This window comes from Amaranthus tricolor, chromosome 13, assembly GCF_026212465.1.
Source record: "Amaranthus tricolor cultivar Red isolate AtriRed21 chromosome 13, ASM2621246v1, whole genome shotgun sequence".
Taxonomy (NCBI): domain Eukaryota; kingdom Viridiplantae; phylum Streptophyta; class Magnoliopsida; order Caryophyllales; family Amaranthaceae; genus Amaranthus; species Amaranthus tricolor.
In genome coordinates, this window is record NC_080059.1 from 8,460,001 (window position 1) to 8,477,987 (window position 17,987).

The 17,987-nt window shown below is 29.1% G+C and overlaps 2 protein-coding genes across 2 annotated transcripts; one reads left to right on the forward strand and one right to left on the reverse strand.

The window, feature by feature from the left end:
* Positions 1 to 4,816: 4,816 nt before the first annotated feature.
* LOC130798163 (zinc finger protein SHOOT GRAVITROPISM 5-like) lies at positions 4,817 to 5,962 on the reverse strand. Its single transcript, XM_057661046.1, has one exon. The coding sequence runs from the start codon at positions 5,746 to 5,748 to the stop codon at positions 5,227 to 5,229; it is 522 nt and encodes a 173-aa protein (XP_057517029.1). The 5' UTR covers positions 5,749 to 5,962; the 3' UTR covers positions 4,817 to 5,226.
* A 5,339-nt stretch (positions 5,963 to 11,301) lies between these two features.
* LOC130798781 (S-protein homolog 29-like) lies at positions 11,302 to 11,712 on the forward strand. The gene has a single exon (XM_057661877.1). It carries the CDS (start codon positions 11,302 to 11,304, stop codon positions 11,710 to 11,712), a length of 411 nt encoding a protein of 136 aa, XP_057517860.1.
* Positions 11,713 to 17,987: the final 6,275 nt, after the last annotated feature.

The following is a 17,987-nucleotide window of genomic DNA, read 5'->3' on the forward strand; positions in this document are numbered from 1 at the left end:
GGAGTTTGTTTGATACTAGTGAATCCACATGTCCTATCTTGTTTTCTCGTCTTAGCGGACATTGGTATTGTATCTCTTGGTGGGTTTTTGGTGGGTATAGGAGTATTTGATTTGTTGTTATGTTGGACTCCTTCAATGCTTTTGGTGGGTTTTTCAAAGAAGAAAAAGGAAGCAGAAATGGCCTTAGAATTTAAACTGGTGGAATGGTTAGGTACTTATGGTCCCCTTTTTTGTGGGTGGGTGTTGCCTTTCATCAGCCATGTTTTTATGTTCATATTTTGTGATCTTTGAGGCCTTGTGTTTAGTGTTGGTGTCTTCGTCGTATTCTGTGTTCAGTTCTGAAATGTGGATCTTAAAGACATAGATTATGAGGAAGAGGGTCGGGATGAGAGCAGCGTTTTACTCCAAAAGCGAGCCTAGCAAGGATAGAAATGAGTCAACATTGCGAGATGATATGCGTTGGAGTAAGACATGAATATCTGTCTGCCTGCTCAGTGCTCACAATGGTAAATTTGTTGGATTTATTTCAAGATTATAATTATGCTATTGATTTTGGCCATCAATCTTACACTTCTATTGGATAATTTGTTTTTTGTTTTTTATCATTATTAATGTCCCTTATTTTGATGGAGTAGGTTTTTGGTCGAATTATAAAGTACAGTTACTCATTAAATTATGTGCACTTATTCATGTAAGTTGCATGTCTTTGTTAGTTTTATCATTAATATAAGAGTAAGGCAAAACCGTCTTGGAAAATTTGAGGCCCTGTTCAAAACTTTTATTTTGCGTTTTGTTTATAATTAATATATTTATTTTATTAATAAACTTTAACATATTTCTTTTTTTTAATTAACTTTTTCATATATGGGAGAAAGAGAGGTCTTTTGCGGTTGATCACCTTATACATCCTAAAAGACTTCCCTAAGATAAGGTTAATAATCATGGTTTGAAGGTGCACTAATGAACTATGGTTATATACAAATATTAAGGTGGTTTAAGCAATAAAACTAATGTAAATATAACACTAAGATTTAAGGTGATTCACCATTAATGAGGCTACATTTACCATTCTAGGCTAGTGTATCATTATGTGCTTAAAAGGATAATGGGAGGTTGAAAGCTTATTATAATGTTGAAGGAATTACATCCATAGAGTTTGTGTGTGTGAACATTACATTGAGTAGAGAATAAAAAGAGAGTATCGTAAGGATAAGAATGGAAGGCTGAAGCTTGTAGCTTGGCTCTACCTCTACTATATATATATATATATATATATATGCAAATAGGACAAATGGGGCTGCATTGTAACCAAAAAAAGCAAGACAACAAGCGTTAGAAAGCCTGCTCGACCCATGTTCGGGTGAGCGGCTCGATCCAGCCCGCAGTAGGTCCAGCTGGTTTGGCTTGTCTGTTCTGCTTTCACGTGATTCAATAGTCTCTCTTTGCTTCCCAAGGATGTACTTGTATGCCTAAATTATCAAATAACAAATCCATGTAACACACTCCATGCACTTGTTTTATGCATACAACGGGAGTGTGTACTATTTCATAACTTGGAGTGCCCTTTACCACTCAATAATACATGCTTAAGGTCTAATAATCTTAGTTTGTTATCTTAACCTTTAAGATTAAATTCCTCTACTCTTTAATTGTCATTTAACATATGATTAATTAATACAAGACTTAAAGTTACACTTCTTTCAAGGCCATTTATATAGTTATTGATTTGTGTTAAAGAAATGCACCTCAAGAAAATGTTAAGCTTGATATTTTGAGTCCTAATTTATTTTAGATTTACTTTGCGGCTATGACTTTTATACATGATTTGTTACAATAAAGTCTGGAGGCAATGTAAATCTTATTTTATAAATGATTAAAAATAATCTCGGCCAAGGTTTGGTATAGTCTCGCTCACGACTAACCATAATTCTTCACAGAAACTTATGCCTTCTGCGGAGTTACGCATCAACCGATATTGGGCACTAGACTCCATCGAGACTCCAATTCTCTTCAAACCAACCATCTTTCAACCCGCATGTTAGTTAATTCACCGAACCTCAACCCGAAAAAGTTTAGCTATTAAAGAGAAACGAAAGATAGTATTAGTGGGTTTGGGTTGAGAATTTTAAACCAATTAATTAAATGGGTCGACCCGATCTGATCTGTTTATTAAATGGGTTAGGTTCAGGTCAAAATTTTAAACCTTAAAAAAACCTGTATAACCCATTTAATTAAATGTGTTAATTTCGAGTTAAATCAATAAATATAGGCTAAACTTAGTTCATTTAGTATTTTCTTATTTTTTATAGTAAATACAAAATAAACAACAAAGAAACATAAAGTTAAAATTAAAGCCTAAACATTTAGATTTGATCAATGTTAAAAACCTTAAAACGAAGAAAAATAAAATTATAAAGGGGTTAAGTGGGTCGAAATCAGGTCAACTTGATTTGTTGTAGGTCGAGTCAAGGTTGTGATTTTTAACCCAATTAACTAAATGGATTGAGTTTGGGTCAAGAATTTTCTGACCTATTTATACATGACCCTAACCTTTACCCGATCTAATCTGATCTGTTTAATACGGCTAAGTATAATGCATTATTGGAAGACAGCAATAGTACTATCAGCAACCTATGTGAAAAGACAGTTTATCTCAGAAACAATCCTTCTATTAATGTCATGTCGCCTTCTTCATTGTCGATGCATTTAATTACTTTTTGTAACAATCTATAGAGAGGGATCAAAAGCTGTTAGTAACGACCATTAGCAACACCTTACGATCTCGTTATTTAGGATCTAGTTATTTTAATGTATTTAATTTTATCTATATATTCAAAAAACTAATAATATATTTAAATGGACGAAAAAGCATCCATATAATTAATAGCAATGATTTTCCATAATAAATTGTCATATTTGACATTGTTAAAGACTAATTAATTAGCTAGCTGTTTGATTTTGGATTACTGGTTGATGGATATAGTTTGATATTTTTTTCATCCATAATGATTGTATTAATTAAGTAATAAAGTGATGATATTTATAATTTATCGTATCTTTTAGATTAATAAGTTAATTGAGCATATTAGTATTTTGGTTGATTGAGAAAATTAGTAGTTTGTCAATTATCACTATAAAAATTAATGCACAAGATAAGAACTACTCCTTGTTTACCTTCGCACAGTGCCCAAAAAAGTCCAAGACAAGCTAAAGCCAACATGACAAAAGATAATGAGTTTGAATTTCATCCACCCTCATTATTTCAAATAGAATATTTAGTGTCATGCATATATGTGTTGCATCTACATTTCGAGCCCAGAGAGTTCTTGTGTGAGGGGACATGTCAAATTATAAAATATATTCTGAAATTTCAACCATCAACTTAAACTTTTGATTGAGTTAATTTTTTTTGACAAAAACATATTTATCTTAATCTTTAACTTGACTTTGAATATTTTGTTGAATATATAAAGAACTTGAATGAAAAATTAAGGGGTAAAAGCTAAATCTAGGTTGAAAATAAGGGGATATAATTTAATACTCTTAACTTCTTATAAAAATATTAAATTTATCATAGGTCATCTAATGCTCTATAACTTTTTTTACATGATATGTTATACTTAATCTGTTCCATCGTACTTATTATATTTGAATTTTTACGCAATTTAATGCGTTATTTTGTTCATTTATATATTTAACTACACACGTCTTAAATTATAAAAAGTTAATATTATGAAAGTATGCGATTAGACGATTAAAAAAGAATTCCACTTGACTATATTTTTACTTACACATGGCAGCAATATAAAAAATAAGCTTAAATGATAGATAATTCCCATAACAAAAATATAGCTAGTATTTCAAAACAGAGAAATTATACACTACAACGCTCTTTTTCATAGGACAAACCTTTAATTAGAAGTGTAAATGCAACACAGCACATTTTATCTCACACATTAGGAAAATATAGCTAGTATTCCACTTGAATTTGAGTATTTGTCGAAAATTCAAGCCCATGATTTTTTTAAATCCTTTTTCAGCTCCTCTTATATCTAACCAAGTAAAACAGACCATTTCATTTTTTATGAAAAATTAATTTTAATAGAAAACTATTTTTCAGAATTAAAAATACTATGCTTCAGATTTTAGAAACTATAATTAATTCACCCAAAAATTATCTATTGAAAATAAATAAACAATAAAATATTTTATACATCAAAATTTATTTCGATACAATTACTCTCTATGTCCCTATGATGAATCACCATATAGCTCAATAAAGTTTCATATATTTGAAATTGTATAATATTTTTCAGGGAGTACAATAATTACTAAAAACTAAAGATTATTAATTAAATAAATAAAATAACAATTGTATTATTGTAGCATCTCAAATAATTAATTTATTCATACATACTTCTATAAGGAGTCATGAAAGAAGTAAATATTGGCATTACCAAACTCAAATTCTAGTTAATTTAGGAAATACTACAAGATTGCACCAACCAGCAATGACCATTCTTTAAAACAATAATAATCATCAGCTGGATGCTTAATGCTCTAAAACCCCCCACCAAATTAAAGTAAATTAATCAAATTTTCTACAACAATACATGAATTAAAATTTTGGATATATTTTCTCTTTCACCCTCTAACTAGTTTGAATAATAACTTCTATAAATTATGTAAATAATCTTAGCTTTTTCTAGCAGCTGTGAATAATCTCTAGTATTAATTATATTTAAATAATCTTATATTTGTAATTTTTTGCTGATAACAACCTTTATTACATTTTAATTAGCTAAAAGATGAGTGGGTTAGACCAATGAAAAAATATAAGAAGGAAGAAGAAATAAGTGTAATGGCTAATAAGTACCTACAAACCCAGTTAAAATATGACAACGAATGCTGTCAGCAAAAAAATATACAAAAATTTAATTATTTAAAAATAATCAATAGTAAAGATTATTCACAGCAAATCAGATGAGCAAAAAGTGGGATTTTTCATAACAACTTTTCCTATTATTATATAGTTCTCATCATCAATATCATACCCGGTATATCTTATGAGAGACCGTCTTTAACTCGGTGCGAAGACCTCAAACAAGCGGCCTATATTCTCATATTATGTCTAAGCTATATCTGTCGGTGAGACCGTTTCATAAAACAATTTCTATTAATATATATAGTTATAATAATAAGAAATAAAAATTAAAAGCTAGAATATTAATTAGGTCGAAATTTTTGCCTGCAAGAATGACAAGTGATCTCTCCCATGCAAGTAGTAGCACTATCCCTAAGTCTTTCAGCCTTTGCAACTTCTTCTCTAGCTTTATCCCACATAGCACGAGCTCGAGCGAACTCAGAGTGAGCCAACTCAATTTCTCTCCGAGTCAACTCTCTAACTCGCTCTGCATATGCTTTTTCAATGGCAGCCACCCTTAGTTGCTCCTTAGCTTGCCATTTCAGTGCTTCGATGCAGCTGAAATCGGACGGCTCAGATGGGTTCAAACTTATGGACAGCTTCAAATCAAGAGATGGCCCACCATTTGCATGATGATAATGAAGATGATCATGATCATGATCATGATCATGATGACGATGATCTCCGCCGTTAGATGGGTGGTAAGATCGACGGTGGTGATTGAACCAAGGAAGAGCACGTGAGGAGGAGGTGGTAGCAGGAGGATGAGGAGGTGGGGGTGGCAGAAGTTGGAGTTCTTTTTGATGATCCAACTCTTTTTCCATGTGGGGAAGAATAATAGAGAGAAGAAGATTATATTATCTTTTATTTTTTAAAATTTTTAAAATTTTTTTTTCTTTTTGGGTTTTTACTTTTAGGAAGAAAAAGGAAAAAAGGGTTGTATGTATTATGTGTTCTTGTGACCCTATTTAGAAGAAAGTAAGAAAAAGAGGTGGGAATAGAGAGAGATGAGAAAGGGTTGTGGGATTTTTTAGTTCAATTTTTAGTTAAGGGATGATAATAGTACACTACAACTCAAGTGTTTATATATAAAAACTAAGGGTAGTTTCATTTACCAACATACCCTTTAGTTCCTTTGTAACAATGATAGCTTAAGGTACTAAACCAACTCATCAATGTGGTGCTATAGATAGGAATCTAGGCAACTTCATCAATTGGATAATATTTGATGGTCAAGAGTATTTGGGTTGTAAGAGATATAAAATATTTTCCTTTCTAAGCTTTTGTAATTATTTGGTGTGTATGTCTAGATTTTACTTGCATGCATGTACCTAACTTAGTAATGAGAAAAGTATAATATTACCGTTTTTTTTTTCATAGATATTAATATATCATCACAATGGGTTTTTAAATTTCTATCACAATAAACCATCTATAATTTTGTTTAATTTTTTTCTTGATTTTTTTATTTTTGTTATTGCTCTTTAATCCGGATAAAGAAAAAAAGTGAGTACGTTGTACATTTATGACAATCAATTTAGTAAGACTTAATCACATCATAATCTTGAACTAAAAATAAAAATTCATGGAGGTTTAGCATCACAACTCAACAACTTGTTAATATACTTCCTAGCTAGGCATGGGTGTAGCCGGAAGCATGCAAAGGTTGATAGGTTGACACTCAGAAGTTATGCACCTAACTTCTTGTGTTTGGTGTCAAAATGAGCAAGGGTATGTACATATACGACTAAGTTGCATTGTCACTCTAAAGCAATATGTCATATTGCTCGAGTATGGTGACAAATAAGTTAAGACACATAGGTTTGAACATATATGATACGGTTAAGGAAAATTTAATAAAATGATTTAGAGCAAGTTGGGACTCAGGACATTCCTTATACTATATATATATTGTGGGACTAAACAAGCATCACGCTATGTACGCAAGGGCTTAACATATAAATGAACGAAACAAGAAGCAAGGGCCTAACCAAATTTGTACTCGTTCGAGCACTTAGGCACTCGTTTAATCACTTTGGTGCTCCTTCGAGCACTCTTAAATTTCAATAGGCAGTGGCTTCTAAAGCTTATGTACTTTGGTATGGGAGCTAGGTGCACTCGTGCGAGCACCAGATGCGCTCGAACAAACATTTATGTATAGTGCGTATGTTCGCAAATGGAAGCATTGTTTCATAAGCATGTATTCTATCACTATAATTAGGCTTTTGATCAGTTAATTAATAGACACAAAAACAAGGGATAAAATTATGCATGGACTTTATTTTTTGATCAGTTAATTAATAGACACAAAAACGAGGGATAAAATTATGCATGGACTTTATAAATAAACGACGTACACGATGCATTATACTTGCTTAGAATTTCTGAATTCATGCTACATATTTCTCTTTGTACTTTTCTTTTTATAAAAATATCATACTGACATCTACAATAGAGTAACATTCAATAAAATACATAACAATTTTAATCAAATAAGATTTTATATAGAAAAAGTTACGATCATTATAAAGGAGATCTGACATTGAAGCATTCTTTCTATCATATCGTTGTTTGATACAACCTCTCTACAATTGATTATCTTCCAAATTTTATTGTTTTTAATGTTTTTTTCTCTTTGTGCTAATCATACGAAGAACATAGAAATTTTTAATTTTGTTCTAGATTTAGATACATATTTAAGTGCTCACTTTTTACTCAGATTACAGTATAATTGTTTATATCTCATTGTCAATTTCAAATTAATATTCACAAGTAATATATTATAGGGAAAATATCACAAAAGAAAATTTTACATACAAGTTAGAATTCTTTATCAGGTTTTCTAGCGATTTAAGCGTTGCAAATAACTCATCAAATTCTATAAGTTTGGTGTTCATCACTAAAGAAGTTCATAGTCATAGATACAACTGAATACAAATATTTACTTGTAATGTGTATTTGTTATTTGCATTATTCGTTATAATTTTTTGTGATAATGTTGTCTGAATAATGGTAAGCGTTAATAATCTCACATCAAACTTTATCAAATTGGACAAGTTATTAGTTGTGAAATTTTGAGTTGACAAAATAAAATAACCATTTTATTGACTACCCGCATATTTCATAACTACACTTAAAATCACAAGAGAAGGAATTAGTAACTTTAATAAAACTATAAAATTACAACTTTTGTTTAACATGAAAATATATGACATAAACATGAAAGATGATCATTCTATACGTGTCTCTCTATATATATATATATATATATATATATATATATATATATATATATATATATATATATATATATTTATATTCAATTGGGAAATGCGTGAAAAATACAAATAAGATTAAAATATAATATAAATAAAGAAATAATGCAGCTTATGATCAATAGTAATAATAAAAATATTATAGGAAAAAAATAGAATGTGTAAAACATATCCAATTACCTTCATATATAAAAACAAATAATATTAGAAAAACTTTTATACAAATATGTAATTAAATTAAAAATATTTTTTCAATTTTCGTACAAAGCATGGATATCTATCTAGTCTATAAATAGCATTGGTTTAATAAAATCCACGATTGCACAATATTCTAGTCGCAATTCTTCAATTGAATCACCTATACTGATCATCAGTCTTGCATTGGACATCATGATTTTAAAATTATGTAAGATATCGATTTCTACTTTTAGTGTGTATCATAGTCATATATTAATAATGATATGTTCCCATTTTTTCATTTCAACAATTTCATTTGTTGTTCTTTTAAATAATCTTTGTATTTACATTAAATATTTGGACATAATTAGCTTTAGTCACCTAATTTTAATATTTTTTAATGTTTATGGTCCCCGTATATTTTTCGCTAACTATATTTATATTTACATTTCTATAACGCTTATGATCCGTATATGTTTCACATTAACAATATGTTAATATTTTTTTATGTTTGTGGTCCTTATATATTTTTCCACTATCTTTATTTTATATTTTTTTAATGCTCATAGTCCCAATTTTTTCTCTATGAATTTTACTATTCAATACATAATATCTCCCCCATCTAAAAGATTTAACTTTTCTTAATTTTTGTGAATATTCTTTATGGAAACTTCAAAAAGGAGGATCAAAAGATATTAACTTACTAGACAATATTAGTTGGAGGTGCTATATATATGTCGTAGATTACTGATACTCTTGCGCTTATCAGTTGGTGTTCTTGTTTTTACCTTGGTCTTTTTAAATATCATTTTTATTCGTTTTTACCTAGTTACTCCCTTAGTCCCTTTGTTTCTTTTTGTTTGTCACTTTACCTTTTGCACGCATTTTTTTAGCAAATTTTAAGTCTTAATATTTCTAAGTACGTATCATAAAAAATATATAAAAATTATATATTAAAAAATTTTATATCAAGACAAATCTAACAAGATCTCATATGAATATATTTTATCTTCAATATATATACTTCAAAAATCTAATTTAAATTTCTCTTTCTTAAAGTGGACAAGCTTAAAGTGGACATACAAAAAAGATTGGAGAGAGTATTTTTATTTCTTTATATGTATTTTATTTAATTTTTGTTTTTGACTATTGAGAATTTTTTTAAGGATTCTTCTAAGGATATTTCTTGAATCGAGGGATTTTTTGACAACACTCTCCTTTTTGGATATGAGTTGACGTCTTCCTTTCCTTCTCACATTTCGATCATAATTTTCTATTAATAAGATACATCGGATAAGATCACGATGCTCACCACAATATTACAAGGAATACTAATCAGTAGTATCTTTTTAGTTAGGAAGATACAATGAACTTAATATTCACTTGCAACCTAAATCAAAGTGTACCAAAAATGAAGATAATGATTTTCACAATTCACAAATAGGAAATATATCATGCTTATGAAAAAATATATATAAAATAATAATATTAAATATTTGTTGTAGAGGATAATATTCATGATAAACTATGATTTTTCTTTTGAAAATCTTCATTATATATATACCTATCTTTAGTGGTTTTTCTCATGCAATTGACATTCGTTCAAGTCTTCAAAAACAAAGTACTCTTCTTCTCTTTATAATTATTCTTTTATTTCTTTCACTATTCTTTTATTGTTATTTTATAATTATATTATTATAGTTTCCTAATGTCTCAATCTAAAATCTTAAAAATAGCTAATTGTTAATTATAAACCTCCTAAATAATTGTGATGAATTTAATGTTTTATAGTTGATTAATATTATATGTTAATTTATATTTTTTTCGTTATATAAGGATTTTGCATAAGAATTAAGAAATTGGTAATGTTTGCGTTGAAAGAACTATTATAACCTCTAAAAAATGTGTGTAAAAGTTAATGAGGTATGGATAAAATAAAAAGCAAAGACAAAATAGACATTTTTGTAATTTTTTTTTTTGTCAAAAATAGTATTGAAGCAAGTAATATAAAACAATTTAATAAGAAAAATAAAGCAAGCCTATAATAAAATTAAAAAAGTATATAAAAATTGAACATTTTTATCTAGTTTATATTTGATTTTGGTTTCACATTAATATGATTTATCGAATAACTAAATAATTGTTTATTGGGTGTAAATCATAGGTTGATCTAGACTTCTGGCACATTTCGGTGTCCAATCACTTAGGCCTCTAAAAACCAGTGGCTTTAAATTAGGGTTAAGATGCATTTTTTTTATATAATCAAGTTTTGTAATTCAAATTTAATTTTTCGTGTTTAATAGATTTGTTGAATCACGGGATAAATTTTGTGTTGTTTATAAATGAATATTCAAGTATAAACTATTTCGTTTTCTACATTTTAATGTTAAATATTTTTATAGTTGATTTAATTTTCTTTAGTTATTCTTAAAGGACATAAGGGTCCTATTTTAAAAAAATAGAACCCATCTTTGATTTACCCTTAGGTGTAATTTGTATGAATTTTTTCTAAACCATATGATAATTTTTTCAGCTCGTCTTATATGAGACTGTCTTACCATGAGATAGACCCATATAATTACTAGTCTATTTTTCTAATTGATAACTTTAAAATTGTAAGTGATCACCTTAATATAATAAATATATATAGATCATCCCAATAGCAATAGTTTCACCATAAAACCGTTTCATTTAAAAATTTGTGTATATTTTTTTTATTTGCACGTCTATACTCAAATTTTTAATTTGTTTTACAAGTATTGACATTATTAATTTGTCTATATTATTTGCATGTCTCATTTAAAATTTATGCATATTTTTTATTTCCATATCTATACTCACATATCTAATTTGTTATTACAAGTATTAATTAATATTTTTGAAATAACTAATTCATAGGAAATATTTGACCTATCAAAGTGAAAAATGGGTCCCACTCATTACAATTTAGTCATTCTCATAATCCTCATGGGAGTACTCATCACACCAAAGGTGATTGTATCAGCACATTTTGGGTACAACGTAACAGTTACAAATGGACTTCAACAAGGAGAACAACTTGTATTTCGATGCCAATCAAAGGATACTGATTTAGGTTATCATCATTTTTCAGACACTGGAGCAAGTTTTAGTTGGGTTTTTAAGGTTAATTTCTTAGAAACTACACTTTACTTTTGTCATTTTTACTGGAGGGATAAAACTGTAAGTTTTCCTGTTTTTACCGTCAAAAATGAAGGTGATTGTGCGTATTTAGTTTATTGGGAGGTTAGGTCGGATGGTTTCTACTATCATTGTGATGATGATGACTCCTATTACAAGCACTCTTGGTCTAATTAGAATTATGATTTGCATTAAAAGCAAATTTTTTAATTTTTTGCTGTCAAAAAAAAATAAAATCTTTAATATGAAGAATTATTTTATGTGCTTATGTTAATGTACAACATTGTGTCTAGAGTTGTGTGAAATGGATTTGACTTGAATTATGTTGTATATCTGGGCGTTTGTTTCGAGTTCACTCTCATTTATGAGTATGTGTTGTCGTCTTCAGTTCCTTCTCAGAACCTGAACATAGTTTCTATGAGTGAGATACATTAGGTATGATGATAATGATATTTAAACCTACATGAATCAAAATTATAGTAACTTGAACCTAAAATTTAATAAAAAGGTAATCTTGCCAAACCTAAGTTGAATTGAAAAAAACCTGAGTGAAACCAAATTGTGCTACCCAAATTGAATTTGAATTATCAAGCTAATGACGAGTTTAGTGAAAGGTCAAACATAAAGACAGCATATATGCAACATAAAGACATAAACATTCTCGTCATTCTCTTAATTAGGATAATTAATCTATAGATTTTTCATCACTCTCTTAAGAGATCAAAACACGTTAACATTACTCTAATAATTTATCCTTTCTATTATACTTACTGTATTTTTTTATTTAATTGTTTTAAATTACTTGCTACAGGTTACAACAAAACATAATTACGTAAATATCCATTATGGTCACGGTCATGATCATCAACCTCAATAACTTTTATACCTATGTTTTTAGAGATTATAATGGTCTTTTAACGTAAAGACTCAATTCTAGTGCAAACTCTTATATAGCGAGTAAAACAAATGAACGAATTCACCATTTATACATAGTTTAATATTATAAAATTACAAAGCCAAAAGAAAATAAAGGGACCCAAGAATAAGTAGTTAGGATGCATTTGTCTATAAGACAATCCGATTGATCAAAAACAAATACACATACAAATACACCTAAAAAAACAACTTTTAGAAAGGGAATTAAAAGGGGTTGCTACTTGCTACAAATGAGCTGTATTAATTATGTGAGAATTAAGATTTATTTATTAACTTTGAACCCTTTAAAGGGGCACGTGAGGCTTTTACACTTATAAATTTTTTTATTTTTTCTCATGGATGATGGATGATGGTATAGCTTGGTAGGTCAATGTCCAAAAATGATTTATATATCATGGTTTTCCATTCATTGGAGGGAACATAATTATATTATATTATGACTTATTGTTTATAATAAATTAATAATAATCCTTTTTAGTTATGGGGTCCCTAATCCCTATAAAATTAAGTAAGGTTTATGGGATGGAAGAGATAAAGATTGATTCTCTAAGATTTTTGTCATCATCATGCTCATTTTACCATACTAGTGGCACTGATCACTTCAACTAAATCAAGGACTAACATGCACTCATGCATGGAGCTTCAAGATTTGTCAGAACTTCCTTAATTTTTATTCACAAATTATTATTGTGAGACATGTTCTCTTCGAGAGACGCATTAGATATATGGGCTAAATAGTTCAATTAATACAAATGAGAAAATAAGAATATGAACTTCTTGTTTTGAGGTTGTCTCTCTGAGAGACGGTCTGTCATAAAAATAACTGATTTTTATTACTTTTGTTACTTTTACATGTTATGTGGGAAAATGTTACCATATGTTGCAACTTGCAAGTATTATACTCCCTATGTACTTATGAGTTTTCTGATATTTCTAATTTTGTTTTGCTCTTTAATTTTGTTAATCTATATCCTACCTTGGTAGTTATAAACGGAGAAGAAGAATTCATGTGGAAAGACCATTAAAACTAATATATTTAGTTCATTTAATCTTTTGGGATTAAGATTCTGACATTATTGTTGTTGTTATTGTATTTTTATCTTGCAACAATTTTTTTCAAGCATAATATTTTTACCGCATTTTTTAATTCTTCTTCATCTCATTTATTTATTTTCTATAGTATCTACAAAATTTAATTCTCTCATTATATAATAATAGGAGTAAAATAAGTATAATAAAAGTAAAAAGAAAATAAAGCCGAAAAGGTGTTTAGAGCTTGCACTCGCACTCTTACTTGATCACTTTAGTAAAGAGTAGTACAATTACCCATCTCACTTAATTATTTAAGGACTTAAATTTTTTAAAGATGGTAACCATGATTCTATAAATTTATTATTTAATGTGAATCAGTCAACTTAACTCCAAGTTTAGACTCATGGTTGTGCTTTCGGTTTTTGTTATAAATTGCATCACACTTCTTCATATAAAAGTCATTTTTAGTTGTACTCATGAATGCAATACAGGTTATTTTTATACACCGTAATCTTAAAGTCTTAATCTCAAAAAATTAAGATATATTATTTAAATTAATAGATCAGGTTCAGTGGTCATCCACATGAAGCAGGTCATCTAGTAAACAATTTTATTTATTGTCTCCTCTATATTTACTTCTTCTAACCCCTTTCTTATTACTTAATTCGTTTTAATTTTATATCTCAAGCTAAAAGGGTGGATGAATTGAATGTATGATTTTTTTTTTTTTTTTTAATACGGCCTCACTTCATGTAGTTCTAATATGTTCATTCATTTGATACAAGGATTGTAGTCTTTGGAAGTGCTTGGCATGATGGATGAAAATGTAAGGAAAAGGACATAATTAAAGAGGGAAAAGGAAATATTAAGTTTTATTGTTAAAATTTAGGAAAAATTACCTTGAGTAATTCAACAATTTTATGATTTTCCTACAATAATCTCACCTATTAATTAACAATAAATAATCATAATTTTAGAAGGTATTTTCCTAAAATAAATCCGATAACCGAATAACTTGACATTCAATCCCAAACAAATCAAAATAGTTACTACACATAGAAAATGACAAATTTGACAAAAGTAATTTCTTTAAAAGAATGTTGAATCCAAAGAATCAAGAAAGAGTGATTTGATATTCAATCTTTTTTGTCCCACACTCACATAGTTCAGAGCTGTAAAGCAAGTGCTACAAAGCCAAATACTACTATCTCTTTTTTAAACGGGCCATGATTGCATTTTATTTTTTACTTATAAGCAAAATTGTCCATAATAATCCATCTACTTATTCTAATTTAAGAGCAAATATTATAATTATTGTGCGCAAATAATGTGTAAATTTTATTTAATTACAAGCACACGATATATGTGTAATTATACGGGTCGAACTCAAGGAAGCGAGTTAACGAATTTATCTAATTTATAATCACGAGCTACGAAACAAGCAATATGAATTTGGTTTTAATCTAAAACTACTGTAACAAGTAATTAAACTGATGCAAACAAAGTAAATAAATAAGGCAAGATCAACAATTTGATATGAAGATAACAAAAATAAAACAAATCTAAGACGTCGGGAATTACCTAATTCGAGCATGGAAGTCAATTACTTGCATGGAAAAGGTAAAGGTAAAGGTAAATGACACTCTCAATATCCCGCACAAGGCAGGGTCCAGGTGGAGGGTGTTCTTTTTCCTGAAAGATGCAGACAAATCATACCCGTTCCCCTAATGAGAGAGTAAAGAGAGATGCGCGCAGTCTAGAAACCCCTCAACTGATACCTGCGCCCAGTAGGAGTCAAATCCCAAACCTTCTGCTCCATATGCAGATGCTCAATTACTTGCATAATTGTATAAAATTGAATCTTTAACATGATTAAAAGCGATCTAATTAATCTCAAGTTTCCGCTCTATTGATCAATATCTTTTCAAGACCTTACTAATATTAATCCTCAAACTTCCGTTTTATTGGTTAAATTAGTATGACTTTAACTCAAACATACCTCAATCCTGCATCAATTCTAATTTCAAACTTCTATTTTGTTGAAAAGGTTAACAAAGATATTTAAACTAAGGTTCATTAAGCATAGATTTAATCGTAGATTCAAATTCCACACAATTAATCAATTAAAGTCATTCCATGCATCAAATTAGGGTCAATCCCTCAATCCTAGAAGGAAAATCTACTCACTAGACATGATGATGAATATGAAATTGACAATAAAGAAAAACCTAATTAAAATACTAAACATAATGAAAAAAAGTAATTAAAGATGATTAAATAAGTAATTAAAAGACAAGATAATGAAACTTACTAATTGAAGCATGAACAAACTATGAATTGAATCAAATTAAGTAAAAGTAACAATGAAAGATAATAAAAATTGAGTTTCTTCTAAGTACTCATAACTAAGAGAAAACCATGAAAATTAAGACATAACACTAACTAAAAGAATGCCTGAACTTGAAATTAAAACTACCCCTTTTATACTAGGGTCTAATTTTGGGTAAAAACCACCAGAAAATAACTGAAATTTAATAAAATAAAACATTAAAATGATGTGGATACTGCCGGAGCGAACTTCCTGGACCCGACGGCAAGTCGTAGCTTTTAGGCGATGACTCGTCGCTTTGCTACTGAATGACGAACTTTAAACAACTGCCATTTTCTGCTTGATTGTCAGAATTGTACATATAATATACCATTGGAAATCTACTTTCCAATGCCACAAACCTTGCATTAATACAATCTTTCTGTCAAAAGTTATGACTAAAATAGTAAGCATGTATCAAATTTCACCTCAAAACTTTTGCATTTTAAACACTTTTCTACTCTTTTTCCCATCTTCATTTTAAAACATCTTCAAATGAGCAATAATCTCCTTAGTAAACTCCGTCATCATTAAAACCATAAGATTTATGCTTAAAACGATCAAAATTACTAAAAATTAACATGAGTAACCAAAATGGGTAAAGTGACATAAATCTTCAAAAGAAGCACGAATTTATTAACAATAACCATCATTAAGGAGTATAAAATGATATAAATAAGTGCAAATAATTACACTTTCAGCAAATAATATAATTATTGTTGGAAATGACCTATTTATTTTTATTAGGGAACTTTGTAATGCTAAAATTGCATCCCTAATCCTCCCTTTTAATAAAATATTCTTCATGCCTCAAGAATTTAATTTTTGTGCGTATATTAATTGTGATAATGATGTCTTGATTAGTTTTGACCCTTCTACCTTTTGTATAAATGATGTTCAAGCGCAAATGACTTTTATAAGATGAGAGAGTTGATGTGGTCTATATCCTATTACCATCACAAATAAGACATATTATCTCCATATTTCTTTGTTTTTTTACCTTCTATTTGGCATAATCGTTTGAGTTATCCAGGAACTACTGTATTAGATGCTCTTAGAAAGAAAAATCTCGTTTTTTGTGCTAAACCAAAAGTATCTACTTTTTGTCCTATCTAGTAAGCTTAGTAAACACTTTTTGATTGTCATTTATTTATTCTATGAGTACTACTTATATGAGTTATGATATCTTTCATATTGATGTTTGTGTTTCTCCTTTTTTGAGTAGTAATGGTCACTGCTATTATGTGCGTGCATTTTTTAGATAAATTCTCTAAATTTAAATGATCATACTTTGCTAATGGGCATTGGTATGACCATTATCGTCTTTAGATGGGGTGTTACCATGTGGGTCTTGCATACTCCAATGTGGTGGTCTTTAGTCACATATATATTTTGACGTTGATAAGCTTACACACTTTGGCGATGGTGTCGAGTTGTCCGATAACACTTTGATCAAGGTGGTTTTATGTGTGCCTTAGAAAGATGTTATAAAAAGAAAGGTCGAAACTTATACTCTGATGACAGTGAGAAATAGAGAATGATGATAAGATTTTGAGGGTAGTACATAGAAAGTGTTGTAGGATCATCACTATACTGTATAATGAGTTATTTCTCAATTCATTGACATTATTACAACAGGTTAGTTACTCACGCATACATATTTGTCTGGTCTTTTTATGATGGTCCTGCTACGATGCATTTGACATTCGATCTTATGTTGAGTAGCAAGGGAATCATAGATTGAACTAACAGGTATTGGAGTACTCTCAATTACTTCCTTGGTAATGGCGTCACACATCATTCAATAGGTTGTTAGAAAAGTATGCATCATCATCATTCTATAGGGTTTTTAGAAAAATAGGCAATGGGGTATTTATAATTATATAAAAACCAAAATATACACAAGATTTGATGTTGAAGCAAATGACCCAAATGACCTGAAATTAATCGAATGATCCGAATGAACACCTCTACACACAACATAACACTACCCGCATAGTTATTCTTTTCAGCTTCATTGTTTTAGTTTTTTCTCTCATAAGTTCAAGTAACATTAATTTCTGGTTCTTCATTAACTCATAAAACTAGTAGTTTACACTAGTGGAAAAAAATGTAT